This window comes from Meriones unguiculatus, chromosome 12, assembly GCF_030254825.1.
Source record: "Meriones unguiculatus strain TT.TT164.6M chromosome 12, Bangor_MerUng_6.1, whole genome shotgun sequence".
In the NCBI taxonomy this organism is placed as follows: domain Eukaryota; kingdom Metazoa; phylum Chordata; class Mammalia; order Rodentia; family Muridae; genus Meriones; species Meriones unguiculatus.
In genome coordinates this window covers 33,398,973-33,423,350 of record NC_083360.1, presented here as the reverse complement: position 1 = coordinate 33,423,350, position 24,378 = coordinate 33,398,973, and the positions used below count along the sequence as shown (strand labels likewise).

General features: G+C 51.3%; 1 protein-coding gene and 1 non-coding gene across 7 annotated transcripts in view; both read right to left on the bottom strand.

Annotated features, from left to right (window-relative positions):
• Nucleotides 1-13,649: 13,649 nt before the first annotated feature.
• Nucleotides 13,650-24,378, bottom strand: part of Ap1b1 (adaptor related protein complex 1 subunit beta 1) — a 90,619-nt gene continuing 79,890 nt past the window's right edge. For all 6 annotated transcript variants that reach the window (XM_060365588.1, XM_060365585.1, XM_021632714.2 and 3 more), the window contains 7 exons: nt 23,877-24,032; nt 19,185-19,330; nt 17,493-17,622; nt 17,160-17,244; nt 16,476-16,562; nt 16,239-16,393; nt 13,650-14,700 (listed from right to left, as the gene is read on the bottom strand). In XM_060365588.1, coding sequence (XP_060221571.1) covers nt 14,626-14,700; nt 16,239-16,393; nt 16,476-16,562; nt 17,160-17,244; nt 17,493-17,622; nt 19,185-19,330; nt 23,877-24,032 — 834 coding nt within the window. In that variant the 3' untranslated portion in view covers nt 13,650-14,625. The remainder of the gene's footprint in view (nt 14,701-16,238; nt 16,394-16,475; nt 16,563-17,159; nt 17,245-17,492; nt 17,623-19,184; nt 19,331-23,876; nt 24,033-24,378) is intronic.
• LOC132646927 (small nucleolar RNA SNORD125) lies at nt 18,676-18,772 on the bottom strand. Its single transcript, XR_009585253.1, has one exon. It is a non-coding gene; the product is annotated as a small nucleolar RNA SNORD125 (small nucleolar RNA).

Genomic DNA, 24,378 nt, shown 5'->3' with positions numbered 1-24,378 from the left:
AGGTTGGAGGTGATGAAATAGATCCGCGGGTCACTGCACAGAGTCCCTCACAGAAGCGCATCATGCTCCGCCTCCCGGACAAGCTCGGAAGCTCGGACCGTTCGGAAAGCCTGCGTTTGGCCCAGCCTCCTCCTGGCTCTTCCACACGTTGGGAGGAGCCCCCAGGCCTCTGCCCTCCACCCAGGTACTGTGAAATGCAGACATCTGCCTTTGCACTAGCCAACGCTCTCATTTGTTCGTCTAACCGGCTGCCGGCGTGCTGCAATGAATTCAAAAAGAAAAAGAAGAAATGACTCCCCCCCGCCCCAGGAGGGAAGATTCTACAGCTTGGATCCAGGCCTCTAAAGGCACCAACAGTGTGTCCACCTGGCCTGAGTGAAGCGGAGGAAAGGGCAGGAGAAGCTAGCCTGTGAAGGGGGAGGGAGGCGCCCTCCCACAGGGAGCGGGTGACAGTAGCTGGAAGGAGGCGTCCTCCGGGCAGTGACAGCAGCTGGAGGGTATTCTTGAACACCAGATTCGCTTCCTCTTCCCAGCGTGGACTTTGGGCCTGGTCTGATTTCATTCCCTGCTTCGGCCACAAGGGATGTTCTAGGCCTTTGAGTTCAGAATAGCCAGCTGGCTTCTCTTCCTTCCCCCTCTTGCTGAGTTTTCCTAGAACGACTCTTCTTCCGTTTGCAGGTTTCCAGGCTAATGGGGTTTGTGAGGAGCTTTTTGCTTCCAGACACAGAAGGGAGTCAATAGGTTCAGCAGCCTCCTCTTAGTCACACAGCAGGGGCAGAGCAGACACCTGCCTGGCCTCCCCCTGGGGCTCTGTGTGCTCCTCTGCCCAGCTGCAGAGTTCTCTAAAACTAACAGCTCAGGTTTCTTGGCTGGGTGCCCATGGCTGGGCTTTCTCGGGAGTTGCAAGCGTCTTTGTGGGCAAGGCTGTGGCCTCAAAACGTAATCCTGAAGCCCCCGGCTTTCTAGCGCTGGATTACGTGTGTACAACAGCGTACCGGCTTTCACGCGTGCTCGGCACAGTGGGAGATGCTGTCCCTGCGCTCTCCTGGGAGACTTGCACACCAGAGTTACCAACGGCACTTCCCAGCTGGCCAGGCTGGTGTAGTCCAGCCTGAGCCCAGCCCTGGCACCTCAGGCAACAATGGGAAGGTCACTCTCAATCTTTTATTTATTTTTTTTTAAATATTTAAAACTTTTTATTTTGTTTGCTTTGGGGTGGGATCCCTGGAACTGTTACAGACAGTTGTGAGCTGCCATGTGGCTGCTGGAGATTGAACCCCAGCCCTCTGGAAGAGCAGCTGGTGCTCTTAACCACTGAGCCATCCCTCCAGGCCCCTCAATCTTTTTTTTTTTTTTTTAAGATTATTTATTTACATATGAGTGCTCTGTTTGCATGTATGCCTGCATGCCAGAAGAGGGCATCAGATCCCAATATAGATGGTTGTGAGCCACCATGTGGTTGCTGGGAATTGAACTCAGGACCTCTGGGAGAGCAGACAGTGCTCTTAACCTCTGAGCCATCTCTCCAGCCCATTTTTTTTTTTAATGTATCTTCAGATCTACCCTACTGACCTGCACCCACATCGCTTCTTCCTTTCTAGCCTGGCAGTCCTGGCAGCTTAGAGCGCTTCACCACATTCTACCTGTAATCATGACACCACACCCCTTGTCCCAGCACGTACCTCTCTGGGGTCTAAATGGCAGTCTCCTACGGCTCAGACACCCGGCACCATGCTGTCATCACCAGGACCAGATCCATGGTGGCCATCACCTTCCTGACTTCATAGTCATCAGGCGCCACAAGTCAACTCAGGCACTGAAGTGGGGCCTTGGAGGCTGGAACCCCCTCCCAGAAATGTCATCTGTGCAAACTGCTTAGCCTCTGTAGTGGAAGTTTTGGGGTCTTTAAATTTTCAGTTATGTTATTGTAAACATGGTTTTGTTTTGGTCCCAGGTGTGGGATGTGGGGCTGATTCAAATTGTCCACAGCAGCAGACTATTTGCCTCATGCGGGTTGTGACAGGGGCTCTTTGCCAGCTCAGATATTTTAATCTGAGGCCTCTGAGAGGGAATAAAGGCAGAGCCCAGAGAGAGATGGAGGCTCCAGAAAGAAGGCTGCTGCTCCTGTCGCTGCTGTTGCAGTTTGACGGGAAGACGTTGGAGATCTCCTAAAACAAAGACTGGACTTGCCCCAAGGAACCCAATGACCCTAAACAGGAAGCAGCTAAACAGTACAATGCCCTCAGTAAGAGTTAAAAAGTGCACTGCAAGATGCCTCGGTTCCCATCTCTATAAAAGCAGTGGCAACCAGGCTGATGATGTGACCCCAGAAGACAAGGAACTGCAGAGCAAGGCCTTGCTCAAAATAAACGTATAAGAAAGTAAGTCATTACATAACAGTCTGGACCGCACAGGGTGGCTGTGGGACACAGGGAGAAAAACAATGGGACAGGGGGCAAAACTCCATTTTATTTATTTTGTTTTGTTTTGTTTCTGTGTAGCCTGGGCTGTCCTGGATCTCCCTTCATAGACCAGGCTGGCCGCAAACTCACTGAGCTCTGCCTGCCTCTGCCTCCTGAGTGCTGGGACTAAAGGTGGGCACCTCCATGCCCAGCAGTAATTCCATTTTATATGTAAATGGAAAGAAGTGGTGGTCCACATAGTGTGCCCACATAGTAAGCCGGCACACATGTTTCCTCCATCTGTCAGCTGTGAGGACCACAGTGGCCCCTGCATAAAAACAAGCACGTTCAAACCCAGGTCTTGGTGGGGACTCTGTGTTCAATGACAGGAACAAGGCTCTTTGAGAAATGGCCAGCTGTAAGATTGGGACGGGACAAACATGACCCAGAATAGCCCGGGCAGCCAGGACAAAGAGGAAATGCCAAAACAAATAAATTAGCACAAGGAAGGCATATCAAAAGGACAGGAAAGGGCTCCTGGCGGCTGGAGCCGACACAGCCGCCGCTCTGCCACGGCGTGGTGGCTGCAGACTTGCCCAGGTTATAGGGCAGGAGCCGGGCAAGGTGGTGTGCGCCTGTGACCCCCACACACAGGAGGCTGAGGTGAAAGGATTATGAGCTGGAGGCCCGTCTAGGCTACATAGCAAGACCTTGTCTCCAAAGCCACAAAACGGGTGAGGAAGATGGCTCCGTCGGTGAAGCACTTATCCAGTGAGCGTGAGGACCTGAGTTGGGAAGCCCAGCACCCACAGAAAAAGCGGGGTGAGGCCGTGTGCTGCAACCCCAGCTCAGGGGACTCGGGGACAAGAGGAGTCCCCAGACTTAGACATACAGTCTCAAAAAAAAAAAAAAAAATGGAACGTGGCCTCCACATGCACCTACACATGTGTGTGCTCCCCTCCCACACACATGCACACACACAAATGAACATGCGCACTCATGCACGAAAATATATAACCAAAAAAAAATCACAAAAACTCATCCGTGAGTCCAAACTGATACAAATGATTGAGTACACAAACAATCCCAGGAGAATAAACAAGCCTGAGGGGCAGAGGCTATGACCCCCCAGGCCGGGACGGATGGCGCTGCCCACAGCACTTGCTGGCAAGGGCCTGGCTGCGTCCCTAGCTCTGGAAAAGAAGGAAGTGTTAGAAGGAAGCTGGGCATGACGGTGACTCAGGCCTTAACCCCAGCAAGGAGGAGGAGGCAGAGGGAAGAGGAATGCCAGTTCAGGCCCAGCCAGGACTGAGCAGAGAAGGGGGTGGGGAAGAAAGGCAGGAGAGAAGGGGAATCAGGGCAGGTGATTTCTTGCCTGGAATGTGCAAGATTCTTGCGTAATCCCCAACGTAGAGGAACAGGATATCTGAATTTTATGTTATTTTTGTTTGAACCCCAGTGTCATGTAGCTCCCAGACTCCCAAGCCCCTTGTCTCAGCCTCCTGAAGCTGGAATGGCATGCATGTACCAGCATGTGCAAGAAGAATTTTCCCCCTTGAGACAGAGTGGCAATATGTAAGGTTGGCCGGCCTGGAACTCACTGAGTAGACCAGGCTGGCCTTGACCTGGTGGTATCGTCTTCCATCTGAACCCTGGACTAAGCGGCGCCTGTCGCCACAGCTGGCCTTCCCCAAGCACACATATCTATTTCCTTACGCGTATGTGTAGTTTGAACACCATACATGCACTCGCGCACGCTAGCGTGAGGGCTCTACGTGTGCACCGGAGCCGGAGCGGGATGTTGCATGTCCCCTCTGCTTTTCCAAATGACCCTTTAAAAAATACTTTTCTTACTTTTAATTTGTTAAGAAGGTCTGTACAGTCAGGCGTGGTGGTGCTCGCCTGTAGTCCCAGCACTCCTAAGGCAGAGGAAGGTGTCTCTCTGTGAGTTCCGGGCTAGGCCTGGTCTGCGCAGTGAGACCACGGCGAAAAGGCCAAAAGCTGATCAACAACTGCGTGTGGGGATGTGCAGGTGGCGTTGGGGATGAGAGCAGGTCCTTGCACGGGCCAGAACCTTACCGCTCGAGCCCTTGGGATCGTTAGGAAGGAGCCGGCTCTCCAGAGCAGTGGAAACAGTTGATGACATCCAAATAAGAACACAATCTTCTCCCACAAAACACTAGCCAGTTCGGAATCAAGCGGGACACAAAGGTAAACCGCAAAGGCCCCAATCCCAACAACCTCCTCACAGCTGTACCCTTGCCGGGAGGGGCCGCCCGCATTCACGGTGGGTTTTCTCAATACAGTTGACTGAGGCAAGAAAACCCTCACAGGTGTGCCCATGGGCTTCCTCTCAGACTCCAGCTCCAGGCAAGCTGCCGACCAAGACAAAGCGTGGCAGCCACGGCTGCAGAGAGCACCTCAGGCAGATCGACTCCGACGACGGGCATCGCCGGGCCGCAGGCAGGCACCTTTGTGATTCTGACAGCTAAGGCTGAAGGCTTTCCACATCCCTGCAACAGCTTCCTCCAAACAGGCAGGTGACAACGCCATCTTACTGCGTTTACACTTAATTACTTAGCTAAGGAAATGGGTTAATTTTTTTTATTGTGTTTGTGAGCCACGCCGGGAGTGTGGGGGCGGGAGGACAACCTTCAGGAGGAGTTTCTCTTCGTCTGCCACGTGGTGGTGGAACTCAGCCTCGGGCTTGGAGCACGCCCTTTACCTTCGACTTAACCACCGGCCTACTTCTCCCGTCTTGGGGAGACAGGGTCTCATGTGGTCCAGGCTAGCCTCAAAGCCACCATGTAGCCGAGGAAAGCTGCACTCCTGAGCCCCCTCTCCACATCTCCACATGCCAAGTTGCCAAGACTCCAGGTGCATGCTACCGCAGCCAGCCCGAGTTCAGAAACCTCTTTTTAGACGTACCTTTACGTCACGTGTGTAAGTATTTTGCTTGCGTGTGTATGTGTGCACCATGCGGGTCCTGTGGAGGCCTGAAGAAGGTGTTGGATTCCTGGGAACTGGAGTTACAGTTGGCTGTGAGCCGCCAAGTGGGAACTGAAACTGAGTCCTCTGGACGAGTTCTTTTTTTAATATTTTGTTTTATGTGCATTAGTGTGAAGGTGTCAGATCCCCTGGAATAGTTGTGAGCTGCCATGTGGATGCTAGGAATTGAACCCTGGACCCATTTGAGCCGTCTTTCCAGCCCTAGAGCAAGTGTTCTTAAGCCTTGAGCTCTCTCACACCAACCCCAATACTGTTGTTTTGGGTTTGTTGTTGTTTGTTTTTGAGTTAGGGTTTCTCTGTGTATCCTTGGCTGTCCTGGACCAGGCTGGCCTTGAACTCACAGAGACCCTTTTGTTTGCCTCCTGAGTGCAGATTCAGGCAATTTCTATGAGTTCAAGTTCAGTCTGGTCTACATAGAGAGTTCCAGCCTATTCAGGGATACACAGTGAGACCCAATCTCAAAAAAGAAGAGAAAGCCAGGTGTGGTGGTGCATGCCTTCAGTCCCAGCACTCAGACGGCAGGGACTGACGGATCTTGAGTCTGAGGTCAGCCTAATCTACAAAATGAGTCTCAGGACTACATAGTGAGAACCTGTCTCAAAAAAAAAGCTAAGTACAGACTAGATAATCAATCGTATTGCTTCCCTCCTTTGGGGAGAGGCGAGGTTTCCTTTATTTACTTAGTGCTGAAATGGTGCCCAGGGCTTGTGCATTTCAGTGCAGGCTGCTCAGCCCCGCCCAGCCCCCACAGTTTCAGATGGAACTTTCCTACTCCCTTTATTGCAGCCACCTGGAGTGAGACAGCATCCCTGCGTCGTGCCAGTGGCTGCGAGGGTGTGGCAGGGTGTGGCTGAAGCAGCACTAGGACTCACGGGAGACGAGAGTATCCCTGTTCATCCGCTGGCCGGGACTGCCTAGAGACCCTGAGGTAGGTCAGTCTGCACACACAGGGAATGAGCTCCAGAAACTGCTATCCAGCTAAGGAGCAATGGGGATGAGGATTTACTCAGCGAAAAGCTGCTTGCCTAGTCTACCTCGGGCGGCCCTGAGTTCAAATCTCAGCATGAGAAACTAACCGGCAAAAGCATGGCCGAAATGAGCCAGCAGTGGTCAAATGCTGCCGTTTGTTAGAAACCCAAATCTTGCTGGGCATTGTGGCACACGCCTGTAAACTGAGAAGGACTGCAGCCAGTTTGAGGCCATCCTGAGCTACATAATGAGGCCAGCAGGGGCTACATGGTGCAATTCTGTTTCAAAAAACAAACAAGCTTCAAACAAGCAGCTAAACAACCCCACTTTAACTTCCACGAAACTAAGGCCTGAAACAGTATGGGAGGAGCACTGGGTGGTGTTTTTCCTGGTCACTGAGACGGCAAAGCCCACGTGCATCACAGGAGGCTTGGAGAACTGGGTCCCCTGCCTCAGTTTCTCCCTGTATGTCAGTAAGCCTTTGCCATACCACATATGCCACGGCCTTTACCTCCTTCACCTCCTCCTCTCTTTCTTGTTATTTTTAACTTTTTCCTATTTATTTTCAAAATCTTTGTGTGTATTGTTTTGCCTGAGTGTTTGCCCAGCATCTGTGTGTGGTGCTGTGGAGGCCCGAGGAGGCCGTTAGATCTCCTGGGACTGGAGTTACAGATGGTTGTGAGCATCTGTGGGTCCTCTGGCAGAGCAGTAAGTAGCCCTAACTTCTGAGCCATCTCTGCCGCCCCGGTTCTTTTTTTTTATTGTTGGTTTTATTCAGTGACAATTTCATACATGTATGTGCGGCAGTCTGGCGCCACTCCCCCATCCACTCCCACTTTCATTCCTTTGTGTCTTGTGACTAAGGAGGTCCCACCTGCATGGGTGCAGAGCTGTTGGCCAGAGCACGGGCAGTCGCCGGCTACGGCACTGCAGACAGTGGAGGGTGGGGCCCTGGGAGCCCCTCCTTCATTCATTCATCAACGGGCCCAGTCTCTCGCAGAGGCAACACAGGCAACCTCGCCTGCTGTGGGCTCATGATTGCAGCAGTCATATCACGCCCAGAAGGCAGACTTTTCTGGCCCTCATTATCTGGCCCAGCATTTAAAAAGGTTTTTAAAAATTGTGTTCATGTGTCAGTATGTGGGTACAGACATTTGAGTGAAGGTGCCCATGGCATCCAGAAGATGCCCCTGGGGCTGGGGTTACAGATAATTGTTGAGTCTTCTGACAAGGGTTCTGCAAACTGAACTAAGGTCCTCTGGAAGAGCAGCCATGTTCTCAACTTCTGAGCCAGCTCTCCAGCCCCCCCCACCCCCTCTGACATTCTTTCTGCTCCCTCTGTGATACTCCCTGAGCCTTGGAGCAGGTAATATAGATGGCCTATTGAGGGCTGAGCACTTAACAGTCATTAATTCCCAGTACTCTGAGTATCCATGCGTCTGTAGTTACTGCTGTTTGCTGTAAAGAAGCTTCTCAGATCAAGTCCGAGAGCCACATGTTTGTGGGTACAAGCATAAGTATGCAGGTGTCAGTTTGACAATGCACCCATGTAGCCAAACAAAAACGGGAGGCTCACTGCCAAAGCCTAGACCTCCCCAGCCATGGGCCTCTGGCCAGGCCCACAGTGCCTTGTACAATCTCCTCCTGTGGAGCAGGTCTCGGGTGATCCCTGCCGCTGCTCCCCAGGGGTGCACTCACGCCGGGTCAGGGGAGAAAGGTGACAGGCGGCACTTTACCTGGCACTCTGACCTGGCAGGTCAGAGACTCAGGCTGCACTGACCTGGGGCTTTGCAAGCCCCAGGTTTCAGCTAAGAATGAGGTGTGTGCAATCAGGGGCCTTGGCTGGCTATGGATGCTGGAGTCTGCAGAGAAGCAGGGCTGGCGCCCCAGGGCTACTGGAGCAGTGGAGGGCGCTCTCCTTTTCCAGCAGCTTGGTGGGTGTGCAGAAGTGGCGTGGGGCAGGCTGATGGGGCACAGAAGGTGGGAAGCAGAAGGCCCTGCGGCCACGAGTTAACTCTTGCAGGGAGAGCTTGGAGCCCTACGTGGGCAGTCCTCCCCTGGGAAACGGGCCGTGTGAGGTTGGGGGGCACCTGGCATGTCTTGGTGCTGGGCAGCTGCCGTGTAACTCTTCCCCGGGCTGCTGTCCGCTCTAAGTCCAGAACAGTTGTGACTGGCTGCATGAGACCCTCATTGGACACCCAGGAAGCGGTGCATGGTAGAATGGTTATCACTGGCTGGGGAGGGAGGTGACGTCCTCAGTAGCTGGTGTAGCTGCCTGTATACTGTTCGAGCTCCTGTAAGCAACCCTACTTACATTCCTGGCTTCACTGTGCTGTTGCTACTGTATCTGGGTGCCTGTTGTTCACACCTTCCCAGGAAATCACACCGCACTTGGTTCTCAAACAAGGGACATGACCTAACCAAAGATAGGTTGGGGGCGGCAGCAGCACTGTCCCTACTATGGGCCATACCATGTGAACTGAAGCTGGTCCACCTGGAGATGGACGCCATGTGACAGTGCGTCTCCCAGGGGGCTGTCCTCGGCAGTTTGGGATCTGCCACGTGAATTCACGAATGCCCCCTAAGCGGTTGATGAAGGCCGTGCACATGAGACGGGACTGTAGGCAGGCTGTGGTGGCCTTTGCAGTGGGTGACAAGGCAGGCATGGCAGGTTCAGCGCTCAGCTCAGAAAGAGCTTCAGGACGGGATGACAGTGAAGATGCTGTCCTCAAGCGACTGCCTGATTGGCATAAAAGGGGGCGGGGCAAGATGAGATGGGCGCATAGGGTTGTCATTTCTTGTGGTGTGTGAGTGCGTGCAAATGTCACAAATTCGATATATGTGCCCAGCATGGTGATGCATGCCTGTAATCCCAGCACTCAGGAAGGCAGAGGCAGGCTCTGGGAGTTTGAGGCCTGCCCAGACTACAAAGAGAGTTCAAGGCTACACAGAGAAATCCTGTCTCGAAAAAAATAAAATAAAATTGGATCTATACTTAAGAGCCCTTTCTGTGATCCAAAAACTCAGAACCCATGGGAGGAATCAGACAGTGAGAAGAGGGTGTGATAGACGCATCAAGTCCGACTTTTGATACAGAAGTAGTAGAAACCCACAATTCAGCATGTAGATGTCTACACAGAGAAACCCTGTCTCAAAAAAACAGAAAAATAAAACAAAAATAAATAAGGTGTCTGTGTACAGGATGTGTATATGAATGCAAGGATGTCCACAGAGTTCAGAGGGTGTTGCATCCCCTGGAGCTGGAACCACAGAGCACCGTGAGCTGCCTGATGTCGACGCTGGGGGCCCAAAGCGAGCCCCGTGCCAAAGCAATAGCAGTCTCAACCACTGAGTTATGTCTTTAGCCGTATTTACTTTGAATTTTCTGCAAACGTGTTTTAAATGCATGTCTGCATATATGTCTGTGCGCTACCTACTTGCCTGGCGCCCAGAGAGGTCAGTAGACGGGTCATCGCTTCCGGGGCTGGAGCTATAGCTGTGAGCTGCCGTGTGGGTTCTGGGAATCAAACCTCGTTCTTCTGGAAGAGCAGCCGGTGCCCTTAACCACTACGGCAGCTCTCCCAGCCCAGTTTGTTTTTCTGACAAAGGGTTTCATGTAGGCAAACTGAACTTGCTATGTGGTTGAGGCTAGCCTTGAACTCCAGAGCCTCCTGCCTCCACTTGCCAAGTACTGGGGAACATTTAGACAAGAAATGAGAGAGCCTCTCACTGTCTGACTTACGAGGCCACAGAACACGGAGATGCAGAGCAACCACTGGTATAACTGCTTAAGACAAAAGCTGCCTGTAATCTGAGGTGATTCTTGAAGGGAGACCATTCCCTGGCGGACTGGCCCAAGTTGGCTCAGCTATTGCCAGCAGGGTCTGCATGGATATTCAGGGCCATGAGACGGGAGAAGAACAGGCACGACTGAGGGCAGCAGCCATGTGCATGGGCACCAGGCCTGGCAAGACTGTGGCGACAGGACAGCCCAGTGGACCCAGCAGGGCACTCTGGGGCCCAATAGGAGGCTTCAGTGGCTTTGCTGAGCCCCAGTGTCTCACGGTCTTAGGAAAGAGGCGCTGTGTGTCTTGGACTGACATGTAAGTCATAGCCATAAAGTGCTAAAGCACCTGAGACAGGATAAGGAGAAAGGCAGGAAAGAGGCCTATTTGAGCCACTTGAAAGCAATCAGGTCAAGATTTGTGTCAAACTAAAGTTTGCAGGGATTAAAAAAAAAAAAGACAGAAAGCCAAAATTCAGTGCTCAGGAGCCCCTGGAAGCTCTAAAAAACTGAGCTCTGGTTTCTTAACAGGGTAAAGGAAGAGTGCAGAAGATTGCCCATGAGGCAGTGAGGAAGCTGTGCACACCTCTCTTGAAAGAAAGGGCACTAGAGTTGGAGGCCATTTGCTCCCACCCCTAGGGCCCTTTCAGTAGCCAGGTGTGGCCAGTTCGACAGCAGCCCCCTTGTGGAGGCACAGTGAAATCACAGCCAGGCTGCCCCTTGGCACTTGGTCTTCCAGAGGTCAGGAGTTCAATTCCCAACAACTACATGGTGGCTCACAACCATCTTAAAAAAAAAAAAAAAAGAAAAAGAAATCTGGTGCCCTCTTCTCACATGCAGGTATACATACAAACACTGTATACATAATAAATAAATCTTAGAGGCTCACAGAGCAGCATATGGATGATACAGATCTAAGGAAGGTAGCGTGCCCATCCATTCTGCTACGCCTAAGCAATGAGATCTCACAGTGTACTGGATGATTGTGCTGTAGTCACAGATCGGTGTTTTGCTGAGCCACCACTAGAGAAGCTTCCACCTGCAGAAGATGAGAACAAATACAGAGACTCCGAGCTGGACACTGTAGGCAGTGAGAGACCGCCGTACACTCAGTCCTAAATGGGACGCCTCCATCAAATCCGTCCTCTCGGAGGTCAGGGAACACTGTAGAAGGGGAGGCAGGAAAGATTTAAGAGCCAGTGGGGATGGAAGACACCAAGGTAGCAATGCCTTCTAGGCATGACAGGCGACAACACCCTGATGAACTCAGAGACTGTGGCAACATGCACAGAGCCTGCACAAATCCAAGCCAGGTAGGTCTCCCAGCACTGAGAGTGGGCGGTACGCATGCTCTCCTACCCCTAACCAAGAAGCTCTCTCCAACTGACAGCTGCTCGCAAAGGAAAAATTCGTTTTTTTCAGTGGAGTCCCACTGTATACAAACCACATTTTTTAAAAATTTATTTTATTTTTATGTACATTTGGTTCTTGGCCTACATATGTCTGTGTGAGGGAGTCTGATCCACTAGAATTTGAGTTACAGACCAGACAGTTGTGAACTGCCATGTGGGTGCTGGGAATTGAACCAGGGTCCTCTGGAAGAGCAGCCTCTTAACCCCTGAGCCTCTCTCCAGCCCCTACAAACCACATTTAAGGATAGGCCCAAGGTCCAGCAGTAGACAGCTAACTGAAAATGATCTCAATAGTATTTTTTTCTGTTTTGTTTTTAGACAGGGTTTCTCTGTGTATTCCTGGCTGCCCTGGAACTTACCCTGTAGACCAGGTTGGCCTTGAACTCAGAGATCTGCCTGCCTCTACCTCCCAAGCGCAGATGTCACCTGGCTCATATGATGGCTTCTGATTTACATGTTTTCTTCATGTATACGTGCTACTTCTTTTCTACGTGATCTGTTCTGTTTTTGTTTGTCCTTAATTTGCTTGTTTGTTTCTATATAAAGAATGTCTGAAATTGCATGGGTAGAGAGGATCTGGGAGTAGATGAAGGAGGAAATATATTGTATGAAAAAAAACCAAACAACTTAAAAAAAGTTATTCTGATGCCTTACTCCCCACCCCCTCCAATTTTTTTATTATAATGCTAACCTCTGAGTCTCTTACAAATTTAGAGAAGTTCCTGAAATAACTTGCTAGGATAAAAAATAAGCTTATTCAGGGTTCAGAGTCCAGGCACAGCTGTAGAGTTCCTGGAAATTTTATGGTTAAGGTACAAATAAAACCCACCAAGGTGACAATAAACCCTTCCACAGCCTACGTCTATAAATGTAGAAACAGTTAAAGAGTTTAAATAATGAAGGTACTGTGGTGGGAAAAGGCACATTCAGAATGTTTTTGGATGAAAGTCCCAGTGGCTAGGGATGTTATCTTTCTATAAGTTGATGGACAGGGAGACTCCCGAAGCCTCAGAAACCACAAAGGCAATTGCCATTGTTGTTGATTGCACATTAGAATTGGGTGGTAAGTCCTCATTGCTGAAGACATGATAAGCTATATTGTAGAGCGTGAGAAAGTCTGGCAAGGGCGGGGCTGGTTCCTCCCTGTGGGCTGGCTTTCATAGCCCCAGGTGGCATGCAGGCTTCCTGTCAAATTGCTACCAGTGGTCCTTCTCAACTGTGTACACAGGCAGCACGTTAACATCAGCCTGCCAAGCAAGACTTGCTTGACGGTACAATAGTGGCACAACTGTTAGAGCGCAACCAGTTGCTTTCTAATTGGATCGAGAGCCTACTCCACAGCAGGGAACCCTCATTTACTTTAAGGCAAAAATTTGTGTCTGGTCAAGTCCCCTAGTGGGCATGTTACTGCTGTTGAGATTATCGCTGCTGTAGGCCTTGGCTAGGGAAGCTTCTTTAGTGGGCAGTGCTTACTGCAGAGGCTCATAACTGGCCAAAATAGTAAGAGTAAATAACTGTTGCTTTGCCTACTGGCACAACGCTCACCCCCAAAGGAGGATGGAAAACAACAACATAAGAGCTGAAGAAAGGGGTAGGTTACTGTGGAACCCTGTTCAGGCATATGGCTGACCATTACTGTCCTGAACCCAGAGTAGTTGTAGTAGTTCATGTTCCTTGGATGAACTGTTTCTTTGGTCTCTTCGGAGTCCTCTTTGTGGGTGAGTCTCTCTACAGATAACCTCTCCTCAAGAAAAGACATGCAACACTGTCTAACCCTTTCCCGCTCACCCTGCTCAGTCATTTCTGCTGTGCTCCAAGACAGTTTGAAAAAGGAGGAAACAAAGGAGACTGCAGTCTCTTCCCTGGATCAAAGGGGACAGAGCATCAGCTGGGAAGGACTTGACATCAGCGGCAGGAAGGTGGCAGGACACCAGCAAGCCATGGGAGGGCAGAATGAAGGGAAGGCCCTGTCCTCAGAGAACCAGAGCATGGACCACAGTCAGGTATATGGCTTCAGCCCAGGACCCCTGCCCAGAAAAACCTTATGACCTGACACACTGGCCAGGGACACACTTGATCTCATCATTTTTATTCACTTTCTCTTTTTGAAAATAAGAGTAAACATACAATATATATATTTTCTATTTATACGTATTAGATATAATGACTGCAGGGGTCAGACATTATCCCCAGCCACCCAAAAGCAGTTCCTTAGGCTGGTCTTTCTTTGTAAAGGGAAAGAAGTGTGCGTGACTGCCAAAAGCAGAATCTCTTTATTATCAAACAGCAGTGACAGGGAAACCCATCACTGTCATACACACTGAGACTGGGGAGCCTGGGGAGGGCAGTGGACGATAGAGAACCCTTAGGAGCCTCACACTGGAAGCATTTCCACTGCCCCTTACTCCACTTTCCACCCTATTTCTGTTCTAAGAGCCCTGGACTCACAGAGGGGACACCAAGGAATGTTTTTTTCGGCAGTGACCATCCTCTAGGGCATGAGGGAACAGAATCCCAGATGGACTCTGGACCATCCAGGTGGTCACAGCAGCTCCACCTGGCGCATATGGTGGATGGTGCTGTGCTGGCCCAGGTTGTCTCTTTAGGCTCATGCCGGCCCGTCACCACCTCCAGCCCCTGGAGTCCCAGGACTGTGACAGAGCAGTAACATTGGCACCCAGAGGACTCTACCCAGGACAGGCTCAGTGGGAAGACAGAGCAGGGATTATGGGCTGGGACCCCAAGGGGAGTTCCACGCTCACCCCCAGGCAGAGGGAGAAGGAAGAGCACCCTGAGGCCTCCTGTCCAGCTTCTGCTGCTGCTCTGGCTCCATCTCCTTTGATCCCACATCAACAGCAGCCACTGGAGATGCACTGAGAGGTTCCTCCAGGAGGGGGCATGGCCCCTGCTCTGGGCCCTTAGGATCAGGAGAGCCTCCTGGGGGGTCAGGAGCCCACCTGGCCTTTTCCTAAAGAAAGGAGGAGGTACTGCCACCCACAGGGCTCCACGACAGGGCTGGCAGAAGGCTCGGGTGGATGTTGGAGGGACTTCAGTTCTTGAGGATGGTCTCGTAGGCCTGGTATACATGCTGGGACACCTCCGGTGCTCGGCACTTGAGGGACAGCTGCAGGAGAAAAGGCCAGGGAAAGAGCTCATCCCGGGGCCCTTCAGTAAGGGTGGGAGAACTCGGGGCCCGATGGGAAGCAATGAGCACATGTGCATGCACACAGCAGGCTAGAAGCTCAGAGCGGGGCAGATGTGAGGCAAAGAAGAGGGGGTGGCCATCGCAGCCAGTCGGGTGGGAGCCAAACAGACTTGCAGCCCCCACACCTGCTGTCAGTTCTGCCACCAGAGCCACTGGCAGGCCGCATGACTCACAAGCTCACAGGAGTACCCAGCCCAGCCCTTTCTAAGCTGTCTGCCCCACGATAACCTCTGGAGCTCTAGGTCTTTTTAGTCTTCGTGGGTGAAGGGTTAAGAGGAAGCAGACCTCTGCTGGGGACCGCAAAGGTGTGTGGGGCTTGCTCTGGCTCCAGCACAGGAAACAGGTTTGTATGAAACTGCCTCAGTGCTGGCTGAGGTCTGAGCTTTGAGAGTCCAGGCAGAGGGGACAGAAGCCAGCCAGCCCTTCCACTTGAGAGCATCATGTCTGTCTGAGGCTGCAGTTAGGAAGGAGTGCAAGTAGAATCCGCAGAAGGGTCCAAGGGCCTCCTTTTAGGGCTCTGCACACCATGCATGTGGAAGTTCTTGGGAAGCCCTGGGGTTGGTAGCCTCCATGCACATCTGCTGGTCCTTAGAGCATCAGGCTGAAGCAAGGCCAAGAGGCAAGGGGACACAGAATGCACTAGAGCCAGACCAGGAGATGAGGCATGCGCAGTACTGCTAGGAAGGATGGAGGTGAGGCAGAAGAAAAAGAAGCCATCTGCTAACCTCCAAGTCCTGTACCATGGCACCGGCAAGGAAGGTGGACATGCAACAATCAAACAGGGAGATGGAAATTACCACCACCTCAGCTACCATCACAGCCCCACCCACCAGCGCCAAGGTTGCTAGCATTGGGATGTAGTAGTGTCTACAGGGCCAAACCTACTAGGCAAGGATGCGTGGGGGAAGCAAAGCCTGAACTCCAGGCCTGGGAACGGCTCTGTAGTTTGCAGAATACCCAGACCACCTTGGAAGTTGTCCTCTGATGGCTCTGACTCAAGGGCTGCTGAAATCAGTGTGGCCCTAGCCAGGCACTCAAACAACCATATGGCAGAAGGGCCAACACCCGTAGTCAGTGACACTATTTCCCTGTCTGGGGGTATGTGTTTATGTTCCTGGATTTCTTATTGGATAACCTGATGGGGTTGAGTTGAACCAATTCTCACTGGGTGAGGTGGCACACGCCTTCAATCCCAGCACTCAGGAAGGCAGAGGCAGGCAGATCTCTGAGTTCGAGGCCAGCCTGGTCTACAAAGCGAGTTCAGGACAGCCAAGGCTACTGAGAGAAACCCTGTCTCGAAAACCAACCCAAACACTAAAAGAACCAACTCTCATAAAGGCTCAGAGAGGCCCATCTGAGCCTCCTAACAGCCCAGACCAGGAAGGCAGACCTGGAGAAGCACTGCTGGGGCAGGGAGCTGGAGGGTCAAGACCTGGCAGTGGGTTCAGGGCTCTCACCGTGAAGCTGGGGTTGCCTGGCTGGATCCGCAGCTCTGCCAGCACCCAGATGCCATTGGTCAACTTCAGAGACTGGTAGAGCATGTCCTGGCCCTCCACATTCCTCTTGGCAACGGTGAAAATGTTACTGCTTTGCAGCTTGTTGCTTGCAGCCTCTGCATGGTTAGACAGACAGGGAAGGTCCACATTCAGTGGGTACAAGGAGAACAAGTGGCGTCCTGGGACGAGGGGCCTCACCTGTGTTGAGCGGGCAGTCTCTGATCTGGAACTGGGCTTCATTCTCATTGGGAATGTCTTTCCATGTGGCCAGGAACATCTGCCGGTCTGCAGGTTGAGTGCGATGGGGTGAGAAATGGGATTCTGATAAACTGTGGCCCCTTAGCATCACATGGCAGGAAATGGGTCTGGTCTCCAATGTGCCACCTGGAAGCTGAGTGAAGGCACTGGCTTCTCCACACCTCCATCTGCTTCAGCTCAGAACACAGGCTTATTCCTAAGTGCCCTTGCTTCCTGCCTCTCCTTTCCCTTACTCTATATCTGACCTCATTTTCTTCCACCTCTGTGCAGCCTGCTTGTTAGACATGGCTCTTATGGCAAGGAGGATGACGTGCCACACAGAGCCCAGGCTGAGCCCTTCCCTACAGCCTTTTCAGGGTTCTGGCCTCAGCAGAGGAGGTAGACACCAGGTATGGTGACCGACCTGGTTCTTTGCAGCCCATGGGACAAGCTAAAGAGTAAGCAGCAGTCACAAGTGAAGTGGCACAGGCTACCAGCAAGCCAGAGATGGGGCTCCTAGGATCTGCCGAGGATCCTATCATAAGGCAAAGCTGTCCTGTTAATCCTTAATTACAGGCACTAGTTTCCCCAGGTTCCTTAGCTGCAGACCTACCGCACAGATCCCCAGGACCCTTTACAACTCACCCATCTTCCCATCCTCCACAAAGAGGACATGCAGTGGGTACAAGGTGCTGAAGTAGAAGACATCAATGTTGTTCTTCACGGCCACCTAGGCACAGGGGTTCCCAGTCAGTCCCAAGGCTTGGCACCCTGATTCTTGGGCTTATACCACCTCTGAGGCCCCAAGCAGGGTGTCCTGAGCAGGCTTTCTCAGATTCCTCCCTTGTAGCCATGCCCCTTTGTCCCCTGACCCAGGTCCATCTGCAGCCAAGAGCAGGCCTTCTGCGGAGATGGCTAGCATCCATCCCATGGCTGAGACTAAGTGGAAACGGGGTGTCTAGCCCTGGGGGAACACACCTGAAGGTTGTTTAGAGGCTCCATCTTCATGACTGAGCCTACTGTGTTAAGAGGCAGGGAGATCTCCACAGTCTGGTTGGGACTGAGCGGTGCATGTACCTGGAGTGGTGCGGCAGGGGCCAGGCCAAAGCTGGAGAGAGAGAAGCCCACACAGGGGACTTAGGGGAGTGGGTGTGGACATGCGATAGGTTGGCTCTGTGCTCTGGAGTGAGGAGGAGTGATGGACACAGAGCTCCTTTATCAAGTAAGCCTTTCCCAAGCTTATGACTTCCCCTGCTCCGCTGATCATGTAGACAGGAGGCAAGAACCTGGGACCAGCATTCCATCCCAGTCTGGTGAAAGGCAGAGGCTAAGCTATGCTTCTTTTTGTCCTCTGGGCTGGATCCTGGTAGGTCAACGTAGCACAGCCCTGCCCTTTCCTTCAGGACCTTCACCCAACACCACGGGCCTGGACTTCATGTTTCTTGATGGAAAACTCTTGACAGCCTAGGTATTTACTGTTAAAACCTATAACCTGGAAAGGATCTGACAGCCCTAGCAAAGACCAGATGTCACTGGATGAGAACTGGCCATGTTATGCAACGGCCACAGGTTCAGGAAAGCTCTGCCCCCAGGAAAGCTGCTTCAATTGGACAAAAACTTCTGGAAGGTCAGTCACAGTGGTCTGGAGGGGAATATGACCTGAGCACTCAGTATGTCCATAGTAGTATATGGAAATATGCCAATTTCTAAACTGGTAAAAAACAAAAGTACACGCAGTTCCTTCTTCCTGATGAGGTCAGAGACATTCAATGAGGGACAGACTTATACCCAGCTCCCAGCTCCTACAGGGCGAATGGCATTGCCGTTGAAAACTCAAACTATGCTCTCTTCAGACTTGCCTAGAATCCAGAGGGAAACATCAGGCTTGCATGGTGGCTCTGCACTCCAGGCTTTGAAGTGCCATGACTTTAGATCAGTGACCTTGGGCAGGGCTCATTACAAGGAAGAAATAATGGCTACTCTACTTGACTGCCAGGTAGCTATGGAGACCAAGAGTCTATAGCCCTTGGCTTGGATCTGCTACCCAGGAATGTTTAATGCACAGAGGGTTGGTTATAAGCAGTCAGCACTTATGATCTCTAGCGTCCTGTGAGAAGAGGCAGAACTGCCTCAGCCTCCCCAGTCTGTCCAAGGCTCTCCTGAGGAAGCGGCCCCTTCAGTCAACTTCTTAGAGGCTCAGTTTGCTCATCACTGGAGCCGCTCAGGAAGAGGTATCATCAAGAGGGGCTGCGAAGGTTCCCAGAGAGCCGAGCCTTGCTGGCTCCTGGTGCTAGCAGGCGTGTCTCCTCACCAACATGCAGGCCAGGAAACATGGAGGTATCAAGGAGCTTGAAGCAGCCACTACTCATTCTCAGAGTGAGTCCTTGTCTGATAAATCTTTTGCTCTCAGGGGAGTGTGGCTGGCAGGCCTACTACCCAACCCACTTTTTCATAGCTGCTCCCCAGTAGAAAGTGACTGAGGCCTGGAAGGAGAGGCAGGAGGGAGATACAGGGCAGGCACTTCTGGTGGCAGGTTGCTGGCTTGGAGAAGTGAGTTCTGACGAAAAACTGTCCTTTAATCAATGGCGGACAAGTTAGGGGAGATGCCCTGTTCACTCTGTCCATGCAGTGGACAAAAAGTCACTCCTGCTGAGTTTGGCCAGGGCTCACCTGTTCCGATTGAACTGGATGGCAAAATCTGTCATGACCTGCAGGGCCTTGTTAGTCAGCTGAAGGTCCATGGAGATGGAGCCAACTTGGCGGGTGAAAGTGCCGGAGATCTCCAGCCCCTTGGCCTTCATTGCAGGGAGCCAGACCTGTTGGGAAGAGAGCAGGAGGGGCTGTGCGCCTCTTCTTCACCCCAAAGCCATAGGTAGCCTGGGATCTTTTCTCTCTTTCCTGAAGGGCCTTCTGATTAACCTGCCTCTACCACTAAGGCATGATAAATGTACTGTAAACTAACCCTGTCGCCCACCCAGGGACAGCATCATGGTATAGGTATTTGAGGACAATTACTTGGGTATCAGGTAATTGAGGACAGGGAGGACATCTTCAGAAGTCAAAGAAGGTAATTCTGAGGAAAACTGAAGAAAAGTGATGAGGCAGGTGAGTCCTGCCAACACAAGGCAAGGTCAGAGCTGAGTACAAAGCAGCATCCTGGATGCTTTCCTTGGCTGTTACAGCCTGACCCAGATAGTATGTATGGATAGTACCAAAGAAGCTCCTGCCTGCCAGTGTCCTGGCTGCCCTTCTTAGCAGGCTCAGGAACAGAATGCCTCCATCAGGAAGCCCACCCTCATGAGCTTGTATAGTTTTTTTCCTTACTACTTGCCCAGGGTCCTTTCAAGGAAGTATTTCGATGTTCCATCTACACAGGTAGCTCTGGGCCTGATGCACAGGGTGCTCTGTGCACAGGGTGTTCGCTAAGTACCCTGCAGGAATCAACCCTGCCCGTGAAGGACAGCTTCAAGTGTCACCCTTCAGATGTGCAGGTGCCTCTCAGGGCCTCTGTTTCCCCTGACTGCTACTTACTGGGCTCCTGATATTAAAAGGCTACAGTTCTGTCAGACAGCTTCCAAAAGTACCCCAGTGTACATGTCCCTCATGCTACACACAGCCTTTTTAACCCTGTCCACATCTGCCCTCAGCGCTCCTGCTTCTCAAGGTACTCTAGCTTCACCCAGCTGGCTACCCAGCTTGCTTTCCTCTTTTTCACAGCATCTGGAATCATACTGTGAAATGTACACATGATCATGAACCCCGGAAAACCTTTTCCCACCTTGCACGAGTATTCACAGACTGGGGCCTACTCCGGGCTTATCTTGACCCCTCTACCCAAGACATCTCCTCTGCTGTCTCCTACAGTGGGAAAGCTCTTCTCTGTCCACACACTTGGCAGGTTCTGATCACCCTGGATCCCACCAGCCACGGCTTGGGGTATAAGAACACTCAGAAAGCTGCTAAGCCCCAGGCATCAACTCCCTCAGACCAGGTTCATGACTCTATCTTAACAGGCCTCTTGTGTTTGCAGAACTAGTCCTCTCCCAACCACCATGTCACGTCTGACCCTGCACTTTGAGGGTTACTGTGGACTCACAGACTCCTGAGAAAGTCCCAACGGAACTAAATTTCACTGACTGGCTGACCCCTCAACCGTCACTAGCTGCTAATCCATGCTGGACCAATCTGAAGTTCTCATCTACAGGAAGCGCCATGCTCTATGTGTAGGGAGCTTAAACCCAAGGCAGCTGGGGAATCTGTGTGAAGGACCAACAGCGCCAGCAGTAATAGTGCTGTGAAGGACATATAGACAACCTGCTACTGCTGAAGGAAGCAGTGACTAAGGAGGTGGAAAAGTCCTGTCCTATGGCATGGACTCTTCCTCCAGGAGCCTTCCTGGTTACTTCTAGCACAGTCCCCGCAGCTCACATCACCAGCATTAAGTGTGACCAGGTACATCATCTCTACCACACTAGCAGTGACGTCATCAGTTAAAAACCTATGCACATGTGGAAGGCCAGCTCACGGCTGCTGAGTATCCAGTGAGTACCACGCCACAGGATTCTGTCCTGTTTCATCCCCATGTCATCAGTAGTTCTTGTTTTGAGATCCCCCTGCCTTTTAATGCTGGGATTAGAGATGGATACTACAATGTCCTATTGATGAACTTTTTTAAAATGGTTTTCTATTTATTTCATGTGTGCATATATGCAGATGCCATGATGTGCGTGGAGGTCAGAAGACAACTTGTGGGAGTTAGTTCTTTCCTTCTACCGTATTGGGCCCAGAGATTGAACTCAAGTCATCAGGCTTAATTGCAAATGCCTTTACCCTCTGAGTGATCTCACTCAGAGGTGAATGTGTGTTTGCTTGCTTGCTTGTTTTGATTTCACATACTTGAGGCTGGCCTTAAACTCCTGATCTTCTTGCCTTTACCTCTCAAGTATGGCTGTTGTTAGGTTTTTAATGAGTCTAGTTTGGCCTGGCACGTGGTGTTATTAATCTGTGTAGTAGGCAGCTATCTGTGGTTTCTGTCACAGTCTGTACTCTCTGGTCCTTCTGACTGTGACTTGTGACCTTACAAAGTATACATCCAGGCATGGTAGCTCTGTCTGCAATCCTAGCCTTCTGGAGACTGAGGCAGGAGGACTGCCACAAGATCAAGACCAGCATGGAATCTCATGAAAAGACTCTGTCTCAGAAACAGAAGGCATGTAAGTGCTTTCACTCTGTGCACGGTGACACAGAAGTTGAAGCGCAGACTACAGTGTCATCACCCTGCATTCAATTCCAGATTCTGTCACTTTCTAGTTATGTGGCCATGGGCAAAAGTACTCAGATTTCTCAACCCTAAAATGAATAACAGTAACATACGGCTGTAGGAGGACCCTGTAGGCTGCTGCTGTGGAAGGCTGCTGCGTGCCTGGCATCAAGCCTGCTACTGCAGGCGGCAGAGCTGCTGTCATGTGGTCCTCTCAAAGCCCAGGCCTGGAAGGGGCCTGCCTGGGGTACTAGCCTCCACCTCTGCAGGTGAGGCCAGGTCAGGGAAGTGCAGGTGCTATTCACAGCTCCCCTAACAACAGCCTCTGTGGGGAGACCCCTAAAGCCCTGAGGTGGGCACCTCAGGAGATGAAGATTCAGCAGATGTGACCTTGTAGTGAAAGGACAGGCCATATGTGTCCTTGTGGAGCTTCCCTGGCATAGGTAACATGACCCACACTGTGCTCTTCTTAGTTCCAGGCAAAAACATTTACCTTTCAAACTTAGCTGTTCTCACCCCTGGCTTCAATTCAGTACCTATTAGTGTCTGGCTGCTTGCATCGGAACGGCTTCAGCCCCTTCACATGCTGCCATTCCTAGCACTGAGAAAGTTCTCATATCACTGTCTGTGCTCCCAAAGCTGGTGTTGTCTAGGCTGCTAGGAGCACCCTAATAGTCTCCTTTGGGTTCTATGCAACTCTATACCTTTCCCTAGGGCCAAAGCTCAAATGCTGTATATCACACCATTTCATCATTCAGTTTAGAACTTTCCACTGGCCATCGCTGAGTCTGTATCACGACCAAGCCCGTAGCCTGGCTTGGCTTTCTGCCTCAAGAATCTCTAGTGTAGCAAAATGTTCTTGGTGGGTGATGATACACCCTCAGGAGCACACTGGGTACTTACGGGTCATTCTTCAGGAAGCATGATGAGGTAAGGGGAGGTACTATGTTTTGGGGACTGGAGACAGGAATGCTGAGCATTCTGCCATGGAACAATTCCAATTTTCCTGCATCCCTACAGGTTTTTTTTTTTTTTTTTTTTTTTCCATTCTTTACATTTACATAAATATATAAACACACAGAAGTCCCCAAGACTAACTCAGGGGGAGTTTGTGTCTTTCTGTTTTTTCTGTTTTGTTTTGTTTTTTCTTTTTGAGATAAAGTCTCTCTATTATGCAGCCCTAGCTGTCCTGGAACTCTCTGTGTAGACCAGGCTGCTGGCCTTGAACTCACAAAGATCTACTTGCCTGTACTTCCTGAGGGGTGTACCACTATCCCTCCCCCATGACCCCTACCCCACCTTGGAACAGGGTCTCACTATACAGCCCTAGCTGGCCTGAAGATCAGAGATCTGCCTGTCTCTGCCACTAAAGTGTTGGGATTGAAGACATGTAGCACCATGCCTGGTGACACTGAACCCTGGATCCTCCTGCCTGGACTTCCCAGGCACTGAGATTATAGGTTTACATCACACACCTGCTACCTGTTCTGCTGAGAACTTGACTGAGAGTCAGCTGCCACTTTAGAAAAGTAGCAGTTCCCCCAGCCACACCACCCATGTCATGACACAATGACAACACACTGACACATCCTCTAGGGCAGCCTGCGCTTTGTGTCTGTAACACTGGCCTATGTATTTTCTTCCTTTCTTCTCCTTTATCTACCGATGGAGATGTGGTTATCTTTAAATTTCCATGTGCAGACAGGTTATATGGGCCATCAGTTTCCTTCAGAGACAAGTTCTCTGTGTCTGAGGCACTGGATCTAACAGTTCGGAAAACTGGTGCTCTGACAAGCCCAGGTATTCCCTCCTGTCCAGGCTTTACCACAGGCAACAGCCTGCAATGCATTCTCCATCTTTTCTCACCAAATGCTAAGTGTGCCACCTGGACAAGGCCTTGCTGTCATAGAGCGGTCATGCCAGAGGCTGTCAGGACACTGCAGCACAGCTAGAGCACAATAAGAATCGAAGACTGGTGACAGAGGGATGAACCCCTCAGCCTCACGGCCCATCTTCGTGGGGGGGCTGAGTTCAGTGGGAAGAGTTACCAATCTCAATTCAGTTCCTTTTCTGTGCTCCAGCCAGGAGAGACAAGGACTTACTGCTTTGGGAGCTACGTAGGATCCTGAAAGGGTGCCCACGCCACTGGTCAGGTCAAAGAGGTCACTTAAGCCACTGCTGATGGGTGCTCCAAGTCTGGCTGGAGCTGCTGCTGTTGTCACTGGTGCTGGAGGTGCCCCAAAGTTGGTGTCTCCAATCTGGCAAACATACCAGAGACATTAAGAGAGGACTTCAGGAGCCCAGGAGAACAGTCACCTTGCTCTTACAGGGGGGTAAGAACAGGACCACCCTCTACATCAACTTAAATAGCAGAAACAAGACCACGTGAGGCAGAAAAGAGAGGCTGAGCACTCTTGAGTTCCATAGGCCTTGAAGCTCAGGAAGTGACCTCTGGGAGAGGACTCACCCATACGAGGGGTATGTACACTCTGGGAGGAGAGCACTAAGATACAGGACTCTCCTCCAGGACAGACGCTCAGGCCTGAGGCCAGCTGTCTCTAGGATGATATCATTATCATTGGGTGGTAAGGACACTGAAAATTT